The following is an 18,848-nucleotide window of genomic DNA, read 5'->3' as shown; positions in this document are numbered from 1 at the left end:
TTTATAAAAAACAAAACAAACAAACAAAAAACCAGAACTGAAATGTGTCTCTGTACCTAGTGGGAAACACACTGCATGTTTTATCATATTTAGAAACAAAAGTAAATTGGGGTGCCTGGGTGGCTCAATTGGTTAAGCATCTCACTCTTGGTTTCTGCTCAGGTCATGTTCGAGTCCCGCATCAGGCTCTGCACGGACAGTGCGGAGCCTGCTTGGGATTCTCTCCCTCTGTCTCTGTTCCTTCCCTGCTTGTACTCTCTCTCTCTCTCTCTCTCTCTCTCTCAAAGTACATAAATAAACTTAAAAAAAAAAAAGTAACTTTTCACAGACCAACACCTTCATCCCAGGATTCTAAAAACTGAGTGGTCTCTTGTATCATAAAAAGTGAAAAATCAATAAAGGGATGAGGGAGTTTTAAAATGTTCTGAACGAGTGAGTGAGTGAGTGAATAACTGTGTGAATGAGATAACTTGATGTAAGCATGAAGAGTATTGGGTCCTAAACGTCGTACTCTCTGCTTCCTCACACAGAATTTAAGAAGAGGGTTACCTCAGGTTCCTTACTTCAGTCTCTATGGAGACCAAGAAGGTGCTTATGAACATCCAGGCTCCAGCCTTTTCCCTGAGGGTCCTAATGACTATGTCTTCAGTCATCTTCCGCTCCACTCTCAGCAACAAGTGAGAGCTCCTATCCCCATGGTGCCAGTTGGTGGGATCCAAATGGTTCACTCCATGCCGCCGGCCCTTTCCGGTTTACATCCTCCACCCACATTGCCTCTGCCAATGGAGGGCTCTGAGGAGAAGAAAGGAGCTTCCGGGGAATCCTTCCCTAAGGATCCCTATGTCCTTTGTAAGCAGTACGAGAAAAGATCTCCTCACGTTTTGCAGTCATCTGGTCCACCTAGCACACCCTCTTCTCCTCGGCTATTGATGAAACAGAGCACTTCGGAAGACAGCCTAAATGCAACAGAGAGGGAACAGGAGGAAAATATACAGACTTGTACAAAAGCCATTGCCTCTCTCCGGATTGCCACAGAAGAGGCCGCTCTGCTTGGGGCAGATCAGCCAGCACGGGTGCAGGAACCCCACCAGAAACCCTTGGAAAGTGCACATGTTAGCATTAGACACTTTAGTGGACCTGAGCCAGGTCAGCCCTGTACCTCAGCCACCCACCCTGACTTGCATGACGGTGAAAAGGACAATTTTGGTACATCACAGACTGCATTAGCTCACTCCACGTTTTACAGCAAGAGTCGTGTGGATGACAAACAGCCGGGCTTTCCCAGCAGCAAAGAGCTACCTTCAAGCACAGAGGGAGGCAATGAGCCTTCATCAGAGAAGAGTCAACTACATTGATCTAAGATGCATGGAGACTTTCATTTCCACATTTCCCCATTTTGTTTTTGGTTTTGTTTTTCTAGAAATAGAGGTAATCAAGTTTATAGCATGCCTGTCTTAAGTTACAGTAGTTTGCTATTATATATACTTTTGTTATATCAAAAGAATTAGGTAAATTAACAAGTCACCATGAGCCTGACCAAAACAAAATTTGAAATTAACCTATTGGGTCTGGTACTTTTAAAACTGTACAGATGTTTGTGCCTTTTCTTTACTTTGCTTATATTCTTATAAGCATTTTTTAGCAGTAATTTGTACATATTTTAGAATTTGTGTATCTGCTTTGTAATAAATGTAATTTCTTTCCTTTTTTGGACACTTGGATCTAAATGATGTAAAGCAAAACAGCATCAATATATATGTGAGGTTGCACTAAAACATATTTTTATATGATTAAAACTGAACAGCTTTTATGTACAGCTCTGATTCTGTAATACTAATATTTATTTACTTTGTTTCATAAATTGTACATTTTTTTCTTAATGTTGTGGATTGCTTTTCTATGTGAAGCATGGGATTTACTGTTGCGTAACTAGAACAAAAATGTATATTGTAAACAAGATATTTAAACTAGAGTATCTTATTCTGCACTTATGCATTAGTTAAAAAAAGAAGATAAAGGATGTATCAGTCAGTTCTTAACTCTTGTACATTTTTTTTGTCTCTTGTTTGCCGGATTGACTATGACTTAAGCGCTGATTGTGATTTTAAACTTATAGTACCGTAAAGCATTAAAGTAAACAATGTGCTATTGTGAGTTTTTTCAAAGCTTTATAAATCAGTTATAAATAATATTAAAAGTATTTGGTCTTATGTGAACATGTTGATCTATATACTCATCTAAAAATATGGGAAAACATTCCGCCCCATGTAAATATGTACAAGTGCATCACTGGTACAATTTTATGTAACTCAGTTGGACACTAGGTTGCCACAGACCTATGCTAGGGTGTCTTTAAAAATTAAAGTGACAAAGCACATGGGACTGTGTAGAGCTTGGTTATCGGCCGGCCCGGTGGCTTGGCAGGCAGTGCTGTGCGCTGCCCGTGGAAAAGACCTGGGCTTACAGATCTCCTTGGTTCTTGCTGCACAAGATGGTGACCAGAACTAAGGCTGCTCTGGAGGGGATGTGTTTGGACTTGAGGGTTAGGAGTGGACCCGGGGAAGGGGCACGGAGACGTCTCGGCAGCCTTTCCTCTCAGCCGGTCCACATGGTAACAGGGTTGGCATCAGCTTTAGGGGAAGCCACTTCACCCTCTTGAAGAGGGGAAGAGGGTCAGGCTCCTGGCTATCTCAGGGGGAACGGGGACATGAAGCTTTCCAGGGAAAAGAATTTGTGGGAGGATGATGTCTTTTGTACACAACATTCAGTATGGGCTTTGGTTAGCGTGGAGGTGGGCAGAGCCTTTGTTTGTAGGTCCGGAAGAATGGAAGAAAGGGAGGGGGTACAACAACACGTGTGCATACACGCACATGTGTGTGCATGCACACATACACACACACACAATCTGGGTTATCTTTGTGCTATATAGTGGATTATAATTCTGTGAAACCAAGTTTGTATATTGAATTACATTAAGGAGTGTTCTTTAAAAAGAGAAATAAATATACAATTACATGCTTGAGGTGTCTAGTTTTTAATGTGTTGTTTTACATTTTAATTTCTCAATTTTGTTGCTAAAGAAATTTTGATGCCACCAACATACCATCTGTGCTTTTAATTGCTAGGCTTTGCCCATTCTGAGGTATGCTGAGCATGACTGCTTTTCACAAGTGAGAAGACAGTCATTGGCTTCCATATGTCATTCGATTAGGACAGAGAGTGGTCACCACGGTGTGAGCTCTAGAAACGCAGTCACCGGATTCTAAGTGTGGGCATGGACAGAATACATTGCATCTGCAAATAGTCATGAATAAATCAGACGATAATTTCCTCTTCTGCCTTCCTCTCAGTATGCATACATATCTGAAATTCCACTGGGGAATTCTCCTTATTTTTGCTGAGATGACTGAAGGCAAAAACCAACTGAAATAAATATACCATAAGATGTCCACAAATCACAGTTCTTTACTACAAAAGAATAGAACCTTTTAACGAAAGTGGAAGCTCATTAACGATCAAAATCTATCAGCAGTTCCAGTATAAAAGTCTCAAATTAGAGGATTTGCAATTTAACCTGTGTTGTTTTATGAGCCAGAGCGTCTTTTAAAATTACGTTTTATAAAAGTGAATTAAAGTTCAACACAAGCAGCCAGCCTAAAATCAGTCTCTCACTGAGGAAAAAAAAACAAACAAACCTGAACTATTGAATTACGTAGGGTGATTTGTGTGCCTTACTGCTCACTGGGGCATGTGCGTGTGTGTGTGTGTGTGTGTGTGTGTGTGTGTATGTGTGTGTATGTGTGAACCCAGGCCAAATGAAATCACTCTTTGTTTCCTCCTTTTATCTAATTTATGTCTTGTATTCACTCATTCATAAAACAGTTTTTGAGTGCCTACTATGAACTGGCTACTATGATGGGCTCGGAGGATGATGAAAGTATTCCTGCCATCAAGGAACTCCAGTAAAAGGCAGGATGTGCACATGAGTATGTGTAATATGGTGTTATAGCTAAAAAAAGATGGCATATTTGGTGTGCTTTGTTGTCACAAAGGGGAGAGCACCTACCCTGCCAATAATGGAAGGAAGGGCAGGACAGGCTTCATCACAGAGGTGGCCTTGGAACAGATCCTTGAAATAACAGATTGACTTGTTCAACAGATAAATTCTCATCACCTACATTAAGACACTGTTCTCCGTGCAAGTTGTACAGTACTGCACAAAACAAATTAAGCTCTTGTCTTCATGGAGTTTATATTCTAGTAGAGGTGCATTTAAATAAAAGCTGGGGAGGGACATGTTAGATGATCAAGGATGTGTAACGCAGAGAGTAGGTAAAAAGCAAGATGGAGCTAGCTCCCTGAGTACGTGATCGGGTAGTACGTGCTTAAGCCAGAAAGACACATTGAGGTCCAATTTCTTAATCCAGCCTGAGGACATCAGATCTGGCTTTATAAGCTATGGGGAGCTGAGCCAAGGAAGGATTGAAGCAAGAAAGTGGCATTGCCATTGCTAGTGCTGTTCTTATTTAGAAAAAAAAAAAAATCACCGGGGAAGCCATGAAGACGGTGGATTTGAGGCAGGAAGAGTGGAGGCAGGGGACCAGTTAGGAGATTTATGAAGTTGTGTCATTTCCTTGGAAACGATGGCAGCAACGATCCAAGAAGACGATGGGGTCATGGAGAAAGAAGGGACAGTTTTGCTCAATGAATAACTGATGATAACTAGTGACTAATTTGGTGTCTGGGATGAGAGAGATGGGACAGGTGAAGACGACCAGAGTTCTTCATTGGGCAGTGGCAAGAGGGTGGTGTCCTTAGCCGCCAGAGAGGATTTGTACCCGACGCAGGTAATGAAATGAGCTCCCTAAGCAGTTTAGAATGAGTTCAGTCTCAAGAAAGACCTAAGCTGGAGACTAGTTTGTCACTTCTTGTCACTTATTCATAGCTGAGAGTGCCGAATCGAGGAAATCACTCAGGGCATACAGAGGGAATGAAGAGGGTGTCTGAGGACCTCCAAAGGGAGGACAGGCAACCTGGAGTGAACCACGAAGATGCATCTCAGATGGCAGCACATCTCAAGTGCTGAGCTCTACCTAAACCTGATTTTTGAAAATCGGATTTCCATAAATTCTCCAAGACAATTTCTAGAAAGCAAAACCTGAAGAGTGCCGCTTTTGAGGCCAACTCTAGTTGTGGCATTATAACGTGATGGTATTTCCTTAGCAGCATCATGGCAGCTTTATTATTAAATCATCAATTAGAGGTCATTAAGCTAACCTGTCATTTACAAATGCCTCTCCAAAGCCCGTGCTTCAAGAAGTGAGGTGAAGTTTCCAAGGAGAAATAGGTTGTTTGCTGAGGAACCAAGGCTAACACCAAGCTCCTCCAGCAGCCTGTCCAGACTTCCTTAATGAAGTTTCTGATTACTTACGTTGCTCTCATTTAGATCAATATTACGATCACGCCCGTTGACTGTGAAAATGCTATAGTTGGATGACCTCGGAGTAATATAAGCAGCACCAAATCCATTTCTGCCCTGGATAACCAAGGGTATTATTAGTTTGGAATATGTTACTAAATATGGTTGGATCTACTTTGCCACAGTATAATTCCCCCCTCCCCCCCAGGGACCATTGGTATCATTTAAAGCATGAAAATATTCCCATTGCTTCCTGAGTATAGAGAAACTTATGCTCACCCCTACTCTATATTCATTAATAAACCTGGTTTGGCCATGTGACAGGGAAAATGACAGAAAAGTTTTCATTTGGCATTAAAAAGTGCCAAGGATTAACAAGCAGAAGGTACAGCTCTCAGTTTTCTAGAACTCTTTATGGATCATTTTATGAGTACGTATCTATTGCTTAGCAGTAATTAGAACCACATTCAGAAATACATGCTGGTCATTAAGATGAATCAAACCATCAGATTCTCTCTTCATTCACCAAATACCTAAAATGTATTTCAAATTCAGGAATAAGTCCCTGGCATGTTTTATATTTCAAGTAGATTCCAAACTTTGTTATCTTGCTGAAATATAAGTTTCTGGTCTGATGCAAATAAAATTTCAGGAAAAAAAAAGTAGCATGATTAATGATACCTTTTATTAACTCTTTAAAAATTATGTTAATGGGGGTGTCTGGGTGGTTTGGTCAGTTAAGTGCCTGACTCTTGATTTCAACTCAGGTCATGATCTCATAGTTGTGGGACCTAAAGCCCCACATTGGGCTCTGTGCTGGGCGTGGAGCCTGTTTGGGATTCTCATTCTCTCTCTCTCTCTCTCTCTCTCTCTCTCCCTATGTTCCTCCCTTGCTCACTCTCTTTCTCAAAAAAATCAGGGAATGGGTAAAATATTCTAAAATAAAAACTTTTCTATTAAGAAATGCTTAAGCAGTTATATAATAATATCAGTGATTGATTCATGTCTCCAAAGCACAATGAAAAGCTCAAAGTGTTTTGTGGGTAATTAAGAGAGGAAAAGTGAAAAATGTGCAACAGGGCTTCTCCAATGGGGGCAAAATGTGGGATGACCCGAATAACTGTGGTGCTGCTTGCATATAGCACGGCAGCAGGAGCCTGGGGTACTTCACTCTGAGCACCTGATCTGCCGATGGAAATCTTCATCCACACAGGTATTGCCCATTTGCAGCCATATGCCCAGTGCTGGGAACAGCAAGGACCATGGAAATCATTTCATCTTGAACACCATCATCCTTAAGGAGAATCTATCTCGAGTTCTACGTCTGATTACAAGACAGCAACCATCAATTCTGGTAATAACATTTGTCATGATTGAGGGTAGGTGGTGACTTGAGACTCTGCAGAGTCTAACTCGTTAGCCTTGAGTCAGTTCTTTTTGTACAATGTAGGAAAAACTGTACCCACAAACTGCTTGTGGTTTGGGGCCCCAGTCCCTGGGATTGGAACTGCATCCCTACACGAAAGTGTTTTAAGTTAATGCTGGTAAGAAAGATGTGCTGGCCCTGTTTCAAGTGCTTTCATCTATTTCCTCATTTAAAAGTCCCCAAACTGAGAGAAATAATTTTCTTACGTTTACACAGCTACTAAGTGGTTGGGTTCTAGAGTAGCACTGTCCCATGGAACCTTGTGCAATGACAAAAATGTTCTATACCTGCGCTTTCTAATGCAATCATCTAGCTCCAGCTGCCTGTGGCTACTGACCGCGTGAAGTGTGGTGAGTGTAATTGAGAGACTGGGTTTGAAATTTTACCTATTTATACTTATTTTAATCTTTAGTAGCCACGTGTGGCCAGTCGGTCCTAAATGGGACAGCCCCGCTTAAGAGACTCCCCACGTATCTTCAGCACAAGCTATACCCTGCACTTCTACCTGCGTTCATTCACTTCATAAATATTGAGCTCCCATCATGTGCCAAGCTCTGTTCTTGGTATTGGATATGTATCAGCGAACAATAAAAACAAAACAAGACGTCTGCCTTCACAGAACGGTGTTCAGTGCTTACTATTAAATATCTAGCTAAGGAATTTGGTGATGCGGTCCTATCAATTCCTCCTCTTTCTATTGAGTTTTGGACCTTGGAACTCACCCAAGAGGTAACAGCCAAACCATAATTTTATGAAGGGGTAGACAGGCTCGCTATAGGTGAGTCCTCTCTTTCCTGCTGGAAATCACTGTCAAAAGCAAGGATACAGATACATCATATCCTCCGGACTGATGTGGAGCCTTCCACCTCCTGCCTTAGCCTAAAGGCCCACCCTCCAGTGGGTTCAAGAGAGATGTGTCCAGGCTCCAACAAGGGTCCTGGCTCAGCCACAGCTTCCACACAAGTAGTAGACATCTAGGGGAAAGAGCTGTCCTCCTCTAGGCCCTGGAAATCTTTTTTCCCACTTTCCTTTTCTGCCTACTACATGTAAGCAAACAGGAGGGAGGCAGAAAAGAGTCAGCATAGGGGTTTTGTCTTGAAGTCATAGGACAGCTCTGCCATTTTCACTCCCAAATGAAGGGAACAGAGGGAGGGAAGAAATGGAGGGTGTTCCTTTCTCTCCCTGAGATGCCACGCTGACTCCTAAGTGAGAAACCTAGGCTGGGGCGGGACGGGGCGGGGTGGGGGGGAAGGCTTCCCTTTCCACTATTTCCCGTTGTTCCAAGTAGCCAGATGTACGGACGACCACATTGTGAACTTTCCCCTCTTGGAGTAAACCCACCATCATCAAGGACCCTCTCTCCCAAAACACATTCTATGATGTTATCTATTCTCTTGAAACCGGTGAGATTATAAATCGAGTGATACTCAACCAAAACAAATACATTAAATAAAATAACTGCATCTTAGGTGAAAAAATCAGACCATGCAGCCTTTTCTGGAGAGAATTAAGCTCATCAGGAAATGATTTGAGCAACTATTTTCTCAAATCTCCCAAGTAGAATACATAACTAGGACCATCCTGATGCATAGGGTAGAAGTTAATTCATTACACACAATGGATGCCCTAGGGCATTACGCCTACTATTCTGACAGAACCCTGTTTGTAAAGAGGTGGACGGTAGAATGTTCCCCAACTCAGTGAAAGCCCCATCGCATTGTCAAATCTGGCTTACCAGAAGTTATGTATTGACTATCACAGGAAAGCATAAAATTATCTCAAACTGCACTTGAAATGTGGCTAGTTTGAATTGATATGTGCTATAAATGTAAATTGTATGCCAGATTTTGAAGACAAAGCATAAGGAGGATGCCAAAATATCTCATCTATAATTTTTCATATTGATAATATGTTGAAATGATTCAATTTTGGATATAGTAGGTAAAATAAAATGTTATTACGATTGATTTCCCATGTTTCCCTTTCTAAGTATTGGTACAGAAAATTGAAAATTATATATGTGGCTCACATCCTACTTTTGCATGACGTTGAGGAGATAATAAATCTGGTGGGGTGGGGGGAGAGAGCTCAGCGAGGAAGTCATTTCCAGAATTAAGGCAGGAGATGATGGTAGCTTTTCCTTTTGCCTTTTTTTTTTCTTTTTGGAAAAAAAATTGCTCTGTATCAGTGGTTCACAGCCCTGTCAACCCATGCCACCTTCCTTTCCTGATACATATTTTATAGGGCTTCTTCAAAATTTTCAATATAACATCCTAACTGTATACAAGGGAGAAAAGGCAGCAAAGTAATTTATAATAAAATCTTACTTATTTATTCAATAAATAGTCTTAAACTATTACAATTCAAGATTATAATAGAAGATCTAATGAAGGAATTTGGCCAATTACAAATGGCATGGAGACTCACGCACCACAAGCGACATTGCCTCTAAGGCATGATTTTCCGAAATGGTCAACGAATCTTGCAAAGTTCCCAACAAAACAAAATACAATGTTTTCTTGATTTACACCCTCATTGCCCTTCTGGAAAGAAAAAAAAAGAATGAGTCGATTGTTAGTTCTGCTGTAACACTTGTTTTAAAAATTGTTCCAGCGGAATTGATACGTCAGGGAGCAATTTGGGCATAATGTATTTGCTTATGCATGACTTTTTTGGTGAGAAACACTAGGTGAGCCCTGTGGGATTACACACGTGTACACATTAACACACTTCAAATACCTACCAGCCGTCTCATTTTAGCGCCTGCGTCCTGAGCCGCATGCGCACATGCTGTTGCGGCTTACCGTCCGATTTCAGATACCCCCCCTCACAGCACTTCCCGATAACGCCAAGTGCAGTTCTCGTGTTGCTCACTTCCACTGGCAAACCTCAGGTCTTTTCCAAGTAAGGTACTGTATTCATTGTAGTACTTGTATATTTCCTAACCATTTAATGTGTGTAAAACTGTGCTACTATTTTTACTGGGGTCATAGCCTTTTCTTTGCGTGTCACTGGTGAGTACCGTGCCTAACCCCACTTTTCTCATACATCCTGTGGTTTTTAGTGCACAATTTTGCATAACACAATCCTTTTTAGGAGCGCACATGTCTTCGTATGGCAGAAAAGACTTCCTAAACATCTATTCCTTCCTCAAAAAAATTTGTCTTTATAATAAAACAGAGTTGGGTTTAATGTTCATATAAACCTAAATAGATGTTCCACTTTCACGAGTGTCTGGAGAGACGTTAGAAAGCTGTGCAAAACTGCCCTACACATTGCGGGGGCATCGGCAATCCCAGAACCTGTCTACTAAATGCTAGTCATACACTGCAATGGCAGCACTGATCCAAAAGCCTCCATAAATTTCCAAATGCCCTGGAAGGGTGTGTGTTATACTGTCCCAGTTGAGAACCACTGGTCTGAAGCCGGGGGAAGCAGATAAAGAGGAATAGAAATCCATCAGGCAGATATGTGTTTAGTTATCCTAAGAAGCTCACCCGCAATAACTCAGAATCAAACATTTTGGGTCTTACGTCTGAGAAAATATTTCAGAGCATTTGACAGTTTCTGTAAATCTATCCTGAATACAGTTGCTGACAAATAAGTACACTGATAGTGTGTTAAGAAGACTCCCACTCTTTCAATCAATTTAAAAATAACGATGGCAATAACTGCTTTTTACCTACCGCGTCTTGCTGCTATCATGAAGATGCTCGAGTTCAAACCCATCTAAGCCAGACACCAAGATCTCTCCTGTTTCTATTATACTCTTCTAGTCTGTGCCGTGGCCCTATTACCACCTTTATTTAGTAGTAACAAAGAGCATTTGGAAAACCTACAAACATGAAAACATCACTTTACACATTCAAAGATTTCCAAAGTGAGCGCTACCTGATGGACTCAGAAGCTTAACTATATTTCTTCATTCTCTCTGCAAACCAAGCTGAATGCTCAAAGCTGCTCTCTATACATCTGCACATTTTTGCTGTCACCACTTGAATTATATGCAGTTGGACTGAATTCCAAACCGGTTTATGCAAGTTTTGTGGATTATCAAGGTTACATAATTTAAATCTACAATAAAGCTGTGAAGTATTAGTGCAAAAAGAGAGAGTGCTTACACTTATAACTACTAAGTTAAGTGCTTTCAAAGGACTTGATAAAGACGAGCCATGAAAAATTGTCATTGAATTACATGTGGGTGATACAGTTATAAAACACTTAAAATAACAGGAAAAACAAATAATGATTTAACCTTCCGATTGATTCTTGATTGTCTTTAAGCTCTCACTCTTTGTTAAATAAAATGAAGTTGGAATTTAGGTAATACTTTATGATTGGGTTGTATTTGAGCTACCTGACCAGGTCTCCAAGCACAGACTTGTGCTCCAAGGCAAGGTAATGCATTACACTACACTAAAAAATGGTAAATATATAGACGTTTTAGACTTTTAAATTCAAAGAACATATTTAAAGATGTATGTATCAAGTTTTTATGATCCTTGACTTTTTAAAATTAACCAACCAACTACTAGTTCTGGTTACATTGTGTAAGACAACTTTTCCTGTGCCTTGTTGGATTCCTAGAATTTGGCATGAAAGAACCAAGCCACACCAGCCAATAATGGAGCGTTCACAAATAGCATAAATTATATAGACATAGATCTTCATTTGTTTGTCTTCATAACATTAGGTACGGTGTACATAAAAATAACCTCTCTACTTTCCTGAACCAGAACCCAAAACCAGAAAAAACAAAGTCTAAAGAAAATTCCAGAATGGATACTTATTGACTGTTTTCTTTCCTAACAACCTCTGTGTTCCTCTTAATCATCCTCATTTTCCTGAGATGGATAGGGAAGATTAATTAGCTGCACCCTTAATTAAAAAATGCAAACATCATCACAAAAAACTTCTTTTCACGTTCTTTTTCCATGAGTGAGACCTCAGAATTAAAATAGCTATTTTGAATCCAACCGGTAACTATAAACACCAATGTAAACAAATCCTGCATGGTGGGGAAAGATGGCAAGAAAGAGCAGGCGCGGTATTTAGAATGCCGATGTGTTTCCTTGTAAATTTACCCCAGGAAGACCTGCCTGTGTTTCAGTTCCCTTCCGACACCTGGGACGTGCACGTGCTCAGAGTAATCTATACCAGAACTCCCTCCTCTCATCTTTATTTTCTGGAAAGTTGCAGAAACGGATCCTTTGTCTGTTTCCTTAGTCATTTTAAATACAGTGTCAAAAATCTCTAAGGGAGGTAGACCTTAGAAAGTACGGGATGATCCCAGAGCTGGGCCTACACATCTCTCCATTCTACCTCCTTCCAGCAGAAACGCAGTATGCTTCCAGAGTTGGGTGGCTTCTGGAACTGGGGACTCACCCGAGAAGGTGGTAGGGAGAGGTGGAAGAAATGGCACTTCAGGGTAGTTACAAAATGAAAAATACTAGTCCTGTTCCTTGAAGGAACAGTAACAGGCCTTCTCTCCTTGACACTATCGAATGAGATCTCTTTTTTTTAAGATCGGTCCTCTGGTGGGCTTTCAAGGCACAATTATGCAAAAAAGAACTCTTACTGCTTGTCTCTAGAACTCTTATTGCTTGTCTCTGTGCATTTCCTTCTAACTCAAGATTTAGAATGGGGGTGGCAATAGGAAGCACCTGAGCCTCCTCAGCCCCTTCCTACACTTCGGTGGATGTTAATAATCAAATTTACCCTCCTTCTCCAGAGACAGCTTCGTGCACTGTCAGCGAGCAGAGACTTGAAAACCAGGGTTCAGATCTGCACTTTACTACTTTGTAGCTATGTGGCCTGCGCTAAGTTACCGAAGGCCAACTCTGGATCAAATGGCCCCCAAATCACAGTGGTTTGATAAATAAGTAGGGTGTATTAATTGCTCATGGAAAGTTTCCCAGTGCCTTTTCTTTACATGATGATATAGGTCAGGGCTGGGTAAACCGTGAAATGTGGTTTGGATTTGGCCTGTGGCAAGTTTTTTGTATGACCAACGAGCTAAGGATGGTTCCACATTTTCATTTTATTTTGTTTAATGTTTATTTAGTTTTTGAGAGAGAGAGAGAGAGAGAGAGGGAGAGAGAAAGAGAGAGGTGGGGAGGAGGGGCACAGAGAGAGGGAGACACAGAACCTGAAGCAGGCCCCAGGCGCTGAGCTGTCAGCACAGGGCCCAACATGGGGCTTGAACTCACGAACCGCGAGATCATGACCTGAGCTGAATTCAGATGCTCACCTGCCTGAGCCACCCAGGTGCCCTGGTTTTACATTTTTAAATGGCCACAGTTTAAATAGTTATAGAAGTATCTTCATAATAGCTTTAATTCTGCTTCTTCAGTCCTCAAAGACTGAAATATTTACTGTTTGGTATTTTACAGAAAAAGTCTGCTGTTCCTTGATTTAGGGACCCCAGCCCCATCTACCTTAGGTCTCCACCATTGTCAACAGGAGACGTCTAGGGCCAATTCAATAAACTAGAAGGGAGAAGAGTACACGGGATGGATGGTACATGAGAGGGTTTTATGAGTCAGGCTCAGAAGAGGCGCACATCAGTCCCCCAACCCTGCCATGTTCTAATAGCCCAAAACTGGTCACTTGGCCACATCTAGCTTCAAAGGAGGCTGGGAAGTATAGCCCAGCTGCTTTCCCAGGAAGCAAAAGAGGAGGGATGGAAGCTAGTCTCTGCCACAGCAGATTACTTACCTTCTCTGTGTCTCCATTTCAACCTGTGTGAAATGGGAGTAATAAACAGGATTTTAGAGAACTGAATGTGTTAATATAGATAAAATGCTTAGAACAGGGCCTGGAACATCGTAGGTGCTGTGTAAGTGTGTTTACTGTTATTTCTCTGTGCCTGCAGGTTAGCAATATGAGTATCCTTCTTGACATCTACTCTCCCCCATGGCCCCATATCCAATCTGTCACCATGTCCTATCGACCTCTAATATCGCTCAGATGTGACTTCTTTTCCAGTATGCCACTCTTTCAAAATATAGGTCTCACTGTTAGTCAGGTTTGGTGAGGCCAGCAGATCTGGAGATGACGGTCATTGAAGATAGTTTATTAAACTCACAGGTCCCAAGAAAGAGGGGACACAGCACTCCACAGAGGGCCACATAGGGAAGCACCCTGGTTGGTCAGGAGGCAAAGGGTGAGAGTAATGGGCCAGGCAGGGTAAGCAGGTTTAGGATTGGTTAGTTTGAATAATTTCAGTGAGCTCTAGGGCTCTCCCTAGTTGTCGGGTACCTACCCCTGGAGTGACTGAGGTTGGGGGAGAGTGGCCCAGCATATAAGAGCTTGATAAAGGAGAGAGTTGGGAGCATGGGCTCTGAATTGTTTGGTTTGCCTATGAAGACGGGCTTGTGGGCCAGTCTTTCACAATCCCTAGGGGTTAGCTAACCCTGGGAAGGGCAGTCCCTCCAGGTCAGCCAAGGCCCAGATGCCAAGAATTAGAATATAGAAAGTAAAAAGGTTAACACGGCCACTGCCCCTCAAATGCATTGCTTGCAACGTTCTTCTTCCTTACCCTTGTGAAAAAGGCTTCCTCCCTGCAGGCAGAGTGACCTTTCGAAAGCCTACATTGATTGTGTCACTAGCCAGTTGACAACTATGCAGGAGCTTCCTGATGCCCTTGGGAGAAAGATCAGAGTCATTCACATGGCTATAGTGCAAGCCCCCCTCTCCCACCCTCTTCCTGTGATGTTCTTCCCCTGGGCCTCTGTGCTTCAGGCAACCTGGCAGTCAGCTCCTCTAACATGCCTGTTCCTCCACCTACTGGGCCTTTGCACCTGCTCTGCCTTCTGTCAGAAAAGTACTTCTTTGCTCTGCACCCTCTTCTCCTTCCCTGTTTAACACATGCTTCAGATTTCAGCCCAGATTCACTTTCTCAAAAAAATTTGTGTTGCCCCCTCCCCCATACTGTGAAATTACTTGCTTGGGTACACAATGGTAAAGCTGTGACAGCCGGGTTGAGTGGGTTCAAATCGTAGCTTCATGACTTCTACCCTGCTTGACCTTGAGTAAGTTATTCAGTCTTTCTTTCTTTCTTTCTTTCTTTCTTTCTTTCTTTCTTTCTTTCTTTCTTTCTTTCTTTTTTCATTTTATTTTTTTAAATTTACATCCAAATTAGTTAGTGTATAGTGCAACAATGATTTCAGGAGTAGATTCCTTGATGTCCGTTACCCATTGAGCCCATTCCCCCCTCCCACATCCCCTCCAGTAACCCTCTGTTTGTTCTCCATATTTATGAGTCTCTTATGTTTTGTCCCCCGCCCTATTTTTATATTATTTTTCTTTCCCTTCCCTTACGTGCATCTGTTTTGTCTCTTAAAGTCCTCACGTCAAAATCCTCGAGGAGAAAGCAAGCAAAAACCTCTTTGATCTTGGCCACAGCAACTTATTCAGTCTTTCTAAAACTCAGTTTCTCCTCTCAGAGCATAGAGATAACAATAGGAATGTTTGCTTGGGTTTCCTGTTAGGATTACATAAGATAACCCACACATAATGTTTAATAATTTCTAAAACTTAAATGTTTCATATTAATATTTCCTATTAAGCCTCAGAATTCTTTGCTACCCAGAACTCTTGGCAGCTATAAGCAATTAGTCACGATTCAAATTGAGACCATTTTTACATTCCTGATTAGGAGAATGCTTTGTTAATTATTATCAATCACTTCAGAAGGTTAATAGAAGCTAATTAATAATTTAGATACTGTTATGGAACTGACATTTGCTCACCATGGGCACCCTAATGATTTTTTTTGCATATCTGCCATGACATACACTATCATCCTTTTTTGTTAACAGAGACTTCTATGTTTTGCTATCAGAATACAGAGAAAATAATTAAAAATACGCTATGATGAAAGCAAATGTAAGAGTATCATTAATTGGCTTTTTCTCACTTTCCACAGATAAATTTTCACTTTGGTTTCTGAATTCCTTCCAATAAGGTCTTATTTTTATTAGGGTAAAAGAGTGAGATATGATGAACATGTTCATATACAAAGATTGGCTTGATCAATGGTTATCTGGGGTTGGAAATGGAGAGAAGAAATAACTACAAAGGGCCATCAGGGTATTTTGGCAGATGACGGAACTCTTCTGTATTTTGATGGTGGTGGTGGTTATACAACAGCATGCGTTTGTCAGAACTAATGGAGTTGACATTTAAAAGGTGAATTTTACAAATCATATCTCAATTTTAAAAAAAACAGATTGAATTGATAATTTGGTTTTCTCCTAACCTTAGGAAATGTTAGGAGTGACACTGGCTTTCCATTACATATTGAAGAGGCCAAGAGGAATACATTTGTATATTCACAAGAATACAATCCAGTGATAACTTCCAGTTTTAAAACTAAGTACAAAATAGCATAGTTATACTTAAGTAAATGTTGTCCTTACAACGGAGCTACCTCCGTTGCTGCATGTGGGAAGTGGAAAACAGGGGAGGTGAGCATCCAAAGAAGACTTCCAAGAGGGTGTTTTTTTTTTTAGTTTAGTTTTTTTTTGTTTAGTTTTACCTAAATATATGGAACTTGAAAAATTCTAGATGTTTTGTAAAAATGATGAGAGCACCTTTACATGGTATACCTATTGTGTGTAATGTTAAAATGAAGAATGAGAGTGCAAATTGAGCACTGTATGATTTCAATACCAAGATGACTTATGCCTGCTGATTAAAGCTTGTTGCAAATAGAATTGCATTCTTATTTTTGATGGGTGAAGAGAGATTTTATTATATTTGCTTGGCTCTTGTCCTTAGTTAATGCAGAGGGTGAATATCTCACACAGAAACATATGGCTTCTTGGGAAGTATGAGTCGTCAATTGACCCAGAGGTGCCAAAAACAAACAAACAAACAAACAAACAAAACCCAAACCAATAACAACAAACCAAAAAACCCAAATCAAACCAAACCAAAACAGTGTTGAGAAGGTGGCAATAATCCAGAAGGAAATGCTTTTATTGATATTGCTTGTTTTTTTTAATTTTAACTCCAGTATAATTAGCATACAGTGTTATATTAGTTTCAGGTGTATAATATAGTGAGCCAATAGTTCCTTACATCACCTGCTGCTCATCATGACAGGTGCGCTCTTTAAACCCATCACCTATTTTATCCATCCACACCCCCGCCTCCTCTCTGGTAACCACCAGCTTGTTCTCTATGGTTAAAAGTCTGGTTTTTTGGTTTATTATCTTTTTTTCTTTGTTCATTTATTTTGTTTCTTAAATTCTGCATAGGAGTGAAATCATGTGGTATTTGTCTTTCTCTGATAAACTTATTTCACTTAGCATTACATTCTCTAGATCCACCCCTGTTGTTGCAAATGACAAGATTTCATTCTTTTTATGCCTGAGTAATATTCCATTGTATGTATATAGCACATCTTTATCCATTCATTTATCAATGGACACTGGGCTGCTTCCATAATTTGGCTATTGTAAATAATGCTGCTATAAACATAGGTGTGCAAATATCTTTTCAAATTAGTGTTTTCATATATTTTTTGGGTAAATTACCAAGAGTGGAATTACTGTACTTCTACTTTTAACTTTTTAAGGAACCTCCATACTGTTTTCCACAGTGGCTACACCAGTTTGCATTCCTACCAACAGTGCATGAGGGTTGCTTTTTCTCCACATGCTCGCCCACATTTGTTGTTTTCTTGTGTCTTTTTTTCTCTTTGTTTTTTATTTTTTGTTTGTTTATTTTTAGCCATTCTGACCGGTATGAGGTGATATCTCATTGTGGTATTGATTTGTATTTCCCTGGTCATTAGTGACGTTGAGCAATTCTTCATGTATCTGTTGGGCATCTGTATATCTTCTTTGGAGAATTGTTCATGTCTTCTGTCCATTTTTAAATGGATTATTTGGGGTTTTTTTGGTGTTGAGTTGTGTAAGTTCTTCTATATTTTAGATATTAACCCTTATCTTATATGCCATTTGCAAATATCCTTTCCCATTCAGTAGACTGTCTTTTAGTTTTGTTGATAGTTTCCTTTGCTGTGCAGATGCCTTTTACTTTGATGTAGTCCTAGTAGTTTATTTTCGTTTTGTTTCCGCCTGAGGAGACATATCTAGAAAAATGTTGCTATGGCTGATGTCCGAAAAATTGCTGCCTGAGCTGTCTTCTGGATTTTTACGGTTTCAGGTTTCAAATTTAGGCCTTGAGTGCATTTTGAGTTTATTTTTGTGCTTTAGGTGAGAAAGTGGTCCAGTTTCCCCAACACCACTTGTTGAAGAAAATGAGTTTTGTCCATTACATATTCTTGCCTCCTTTGTTGAAAATTAATTGACATATAATCCTGGGTTTACTTTTGGGCTCTCTATTCTATTCCATTGATCTATGTGTCTAATTTTGTGCCAGTACCGTACTGCTTTGACTACTATAGATTTGCAGTATGTCTTGAAATCTGGGATTATGATGCCTCCATTTCTGTTCTTTTTTTTCAAGATTGCTTTGGCTATTCGAGGTCTTTTGTGATTCCATACACATTTTAGGATTATCTGTTCTACCTCTTTGAAAAATGCTGTTGGTATTTTTGTAAGGATTGCATTTAATCTGTAGATTTCTTTGAGTAGTTACAATATTTGTTCTTCCAATCCATGAGCATAGAATATCTTTCCATTTGTTTGTGTCACTTCTTTCATCAATATTTTATAGTTTTCAGGGGATAGGTCTTTCATTTCCTTGGTTAAATTTATGTTAGCATTTTATTATTTTTTGTTGCAGTTGTAAATGGGATTGCATTCTTAATTTCTCTTTCTTCTGTTTCATTAATAGTGTTTTGAAATGCAACAGATTTCTGTATATTGATTTTGTATCCTGTAACCTTACTAAATTCATTTATCAGTTCTAGTTTTTTCGTGCAGTCTTTGGGGTTTTCTATATGGAGTATCATGTCATCTGCAAATAGTGAAAATTTCTCTTTATCAATTTGGATGCCTTTTATTTCTTTTTCTTTTCTGATTGCTG

The 18,848-nt window shown here is 40.2% G+C and overlaps 1 protein-coding gene across 2 annotated transcripts in view; it reads left to right on the top strand.

Moving 5' to 3' along the window:
* HIVEP2 (HIVEP zinc finger 2) overlaps nucleotides 1–3,010 on the top strand; it is a 90,996-nt gene extending 87,986 nt beyond the window's left edge. For both annotated transcript variants that reach the window (XM_042939970.1, XM_042939971.1), the window contains one exon: nucleotides 531–3,010. In XM_042939970.1, coding sequence (XP_042795904.1) covers nucleotides 531–1,355 — 825 coding nt within the window. In that variant the 3' untranslated portion in view covers nucleotides 1,356–3,010. The remainder of the gene's footprint in view (nucleotides 1–530) is intronic.
* Nucleotides 3,011–18,848: the final 15,838 nt, after the last annotated feature.

This window comes from Panthera leo, chromosome B2, assembly GCF_018350215.1.
Source record: "Panthera leo isolate Ple1 chromosome B2, P.leo_Ple1_pat1.1, whole genome shotgun sequence".
In the NCBI taxonomy this organism is placed as follows: domain Eukaryota; kingdom Metazoa; phylum Chordata; class Mammalia; order Carnivora; family Felidae; genus Panthera; species Panthera leo.
This window is presented reverse-complemented; position numbering and strand designations above follow the sequence as displayed.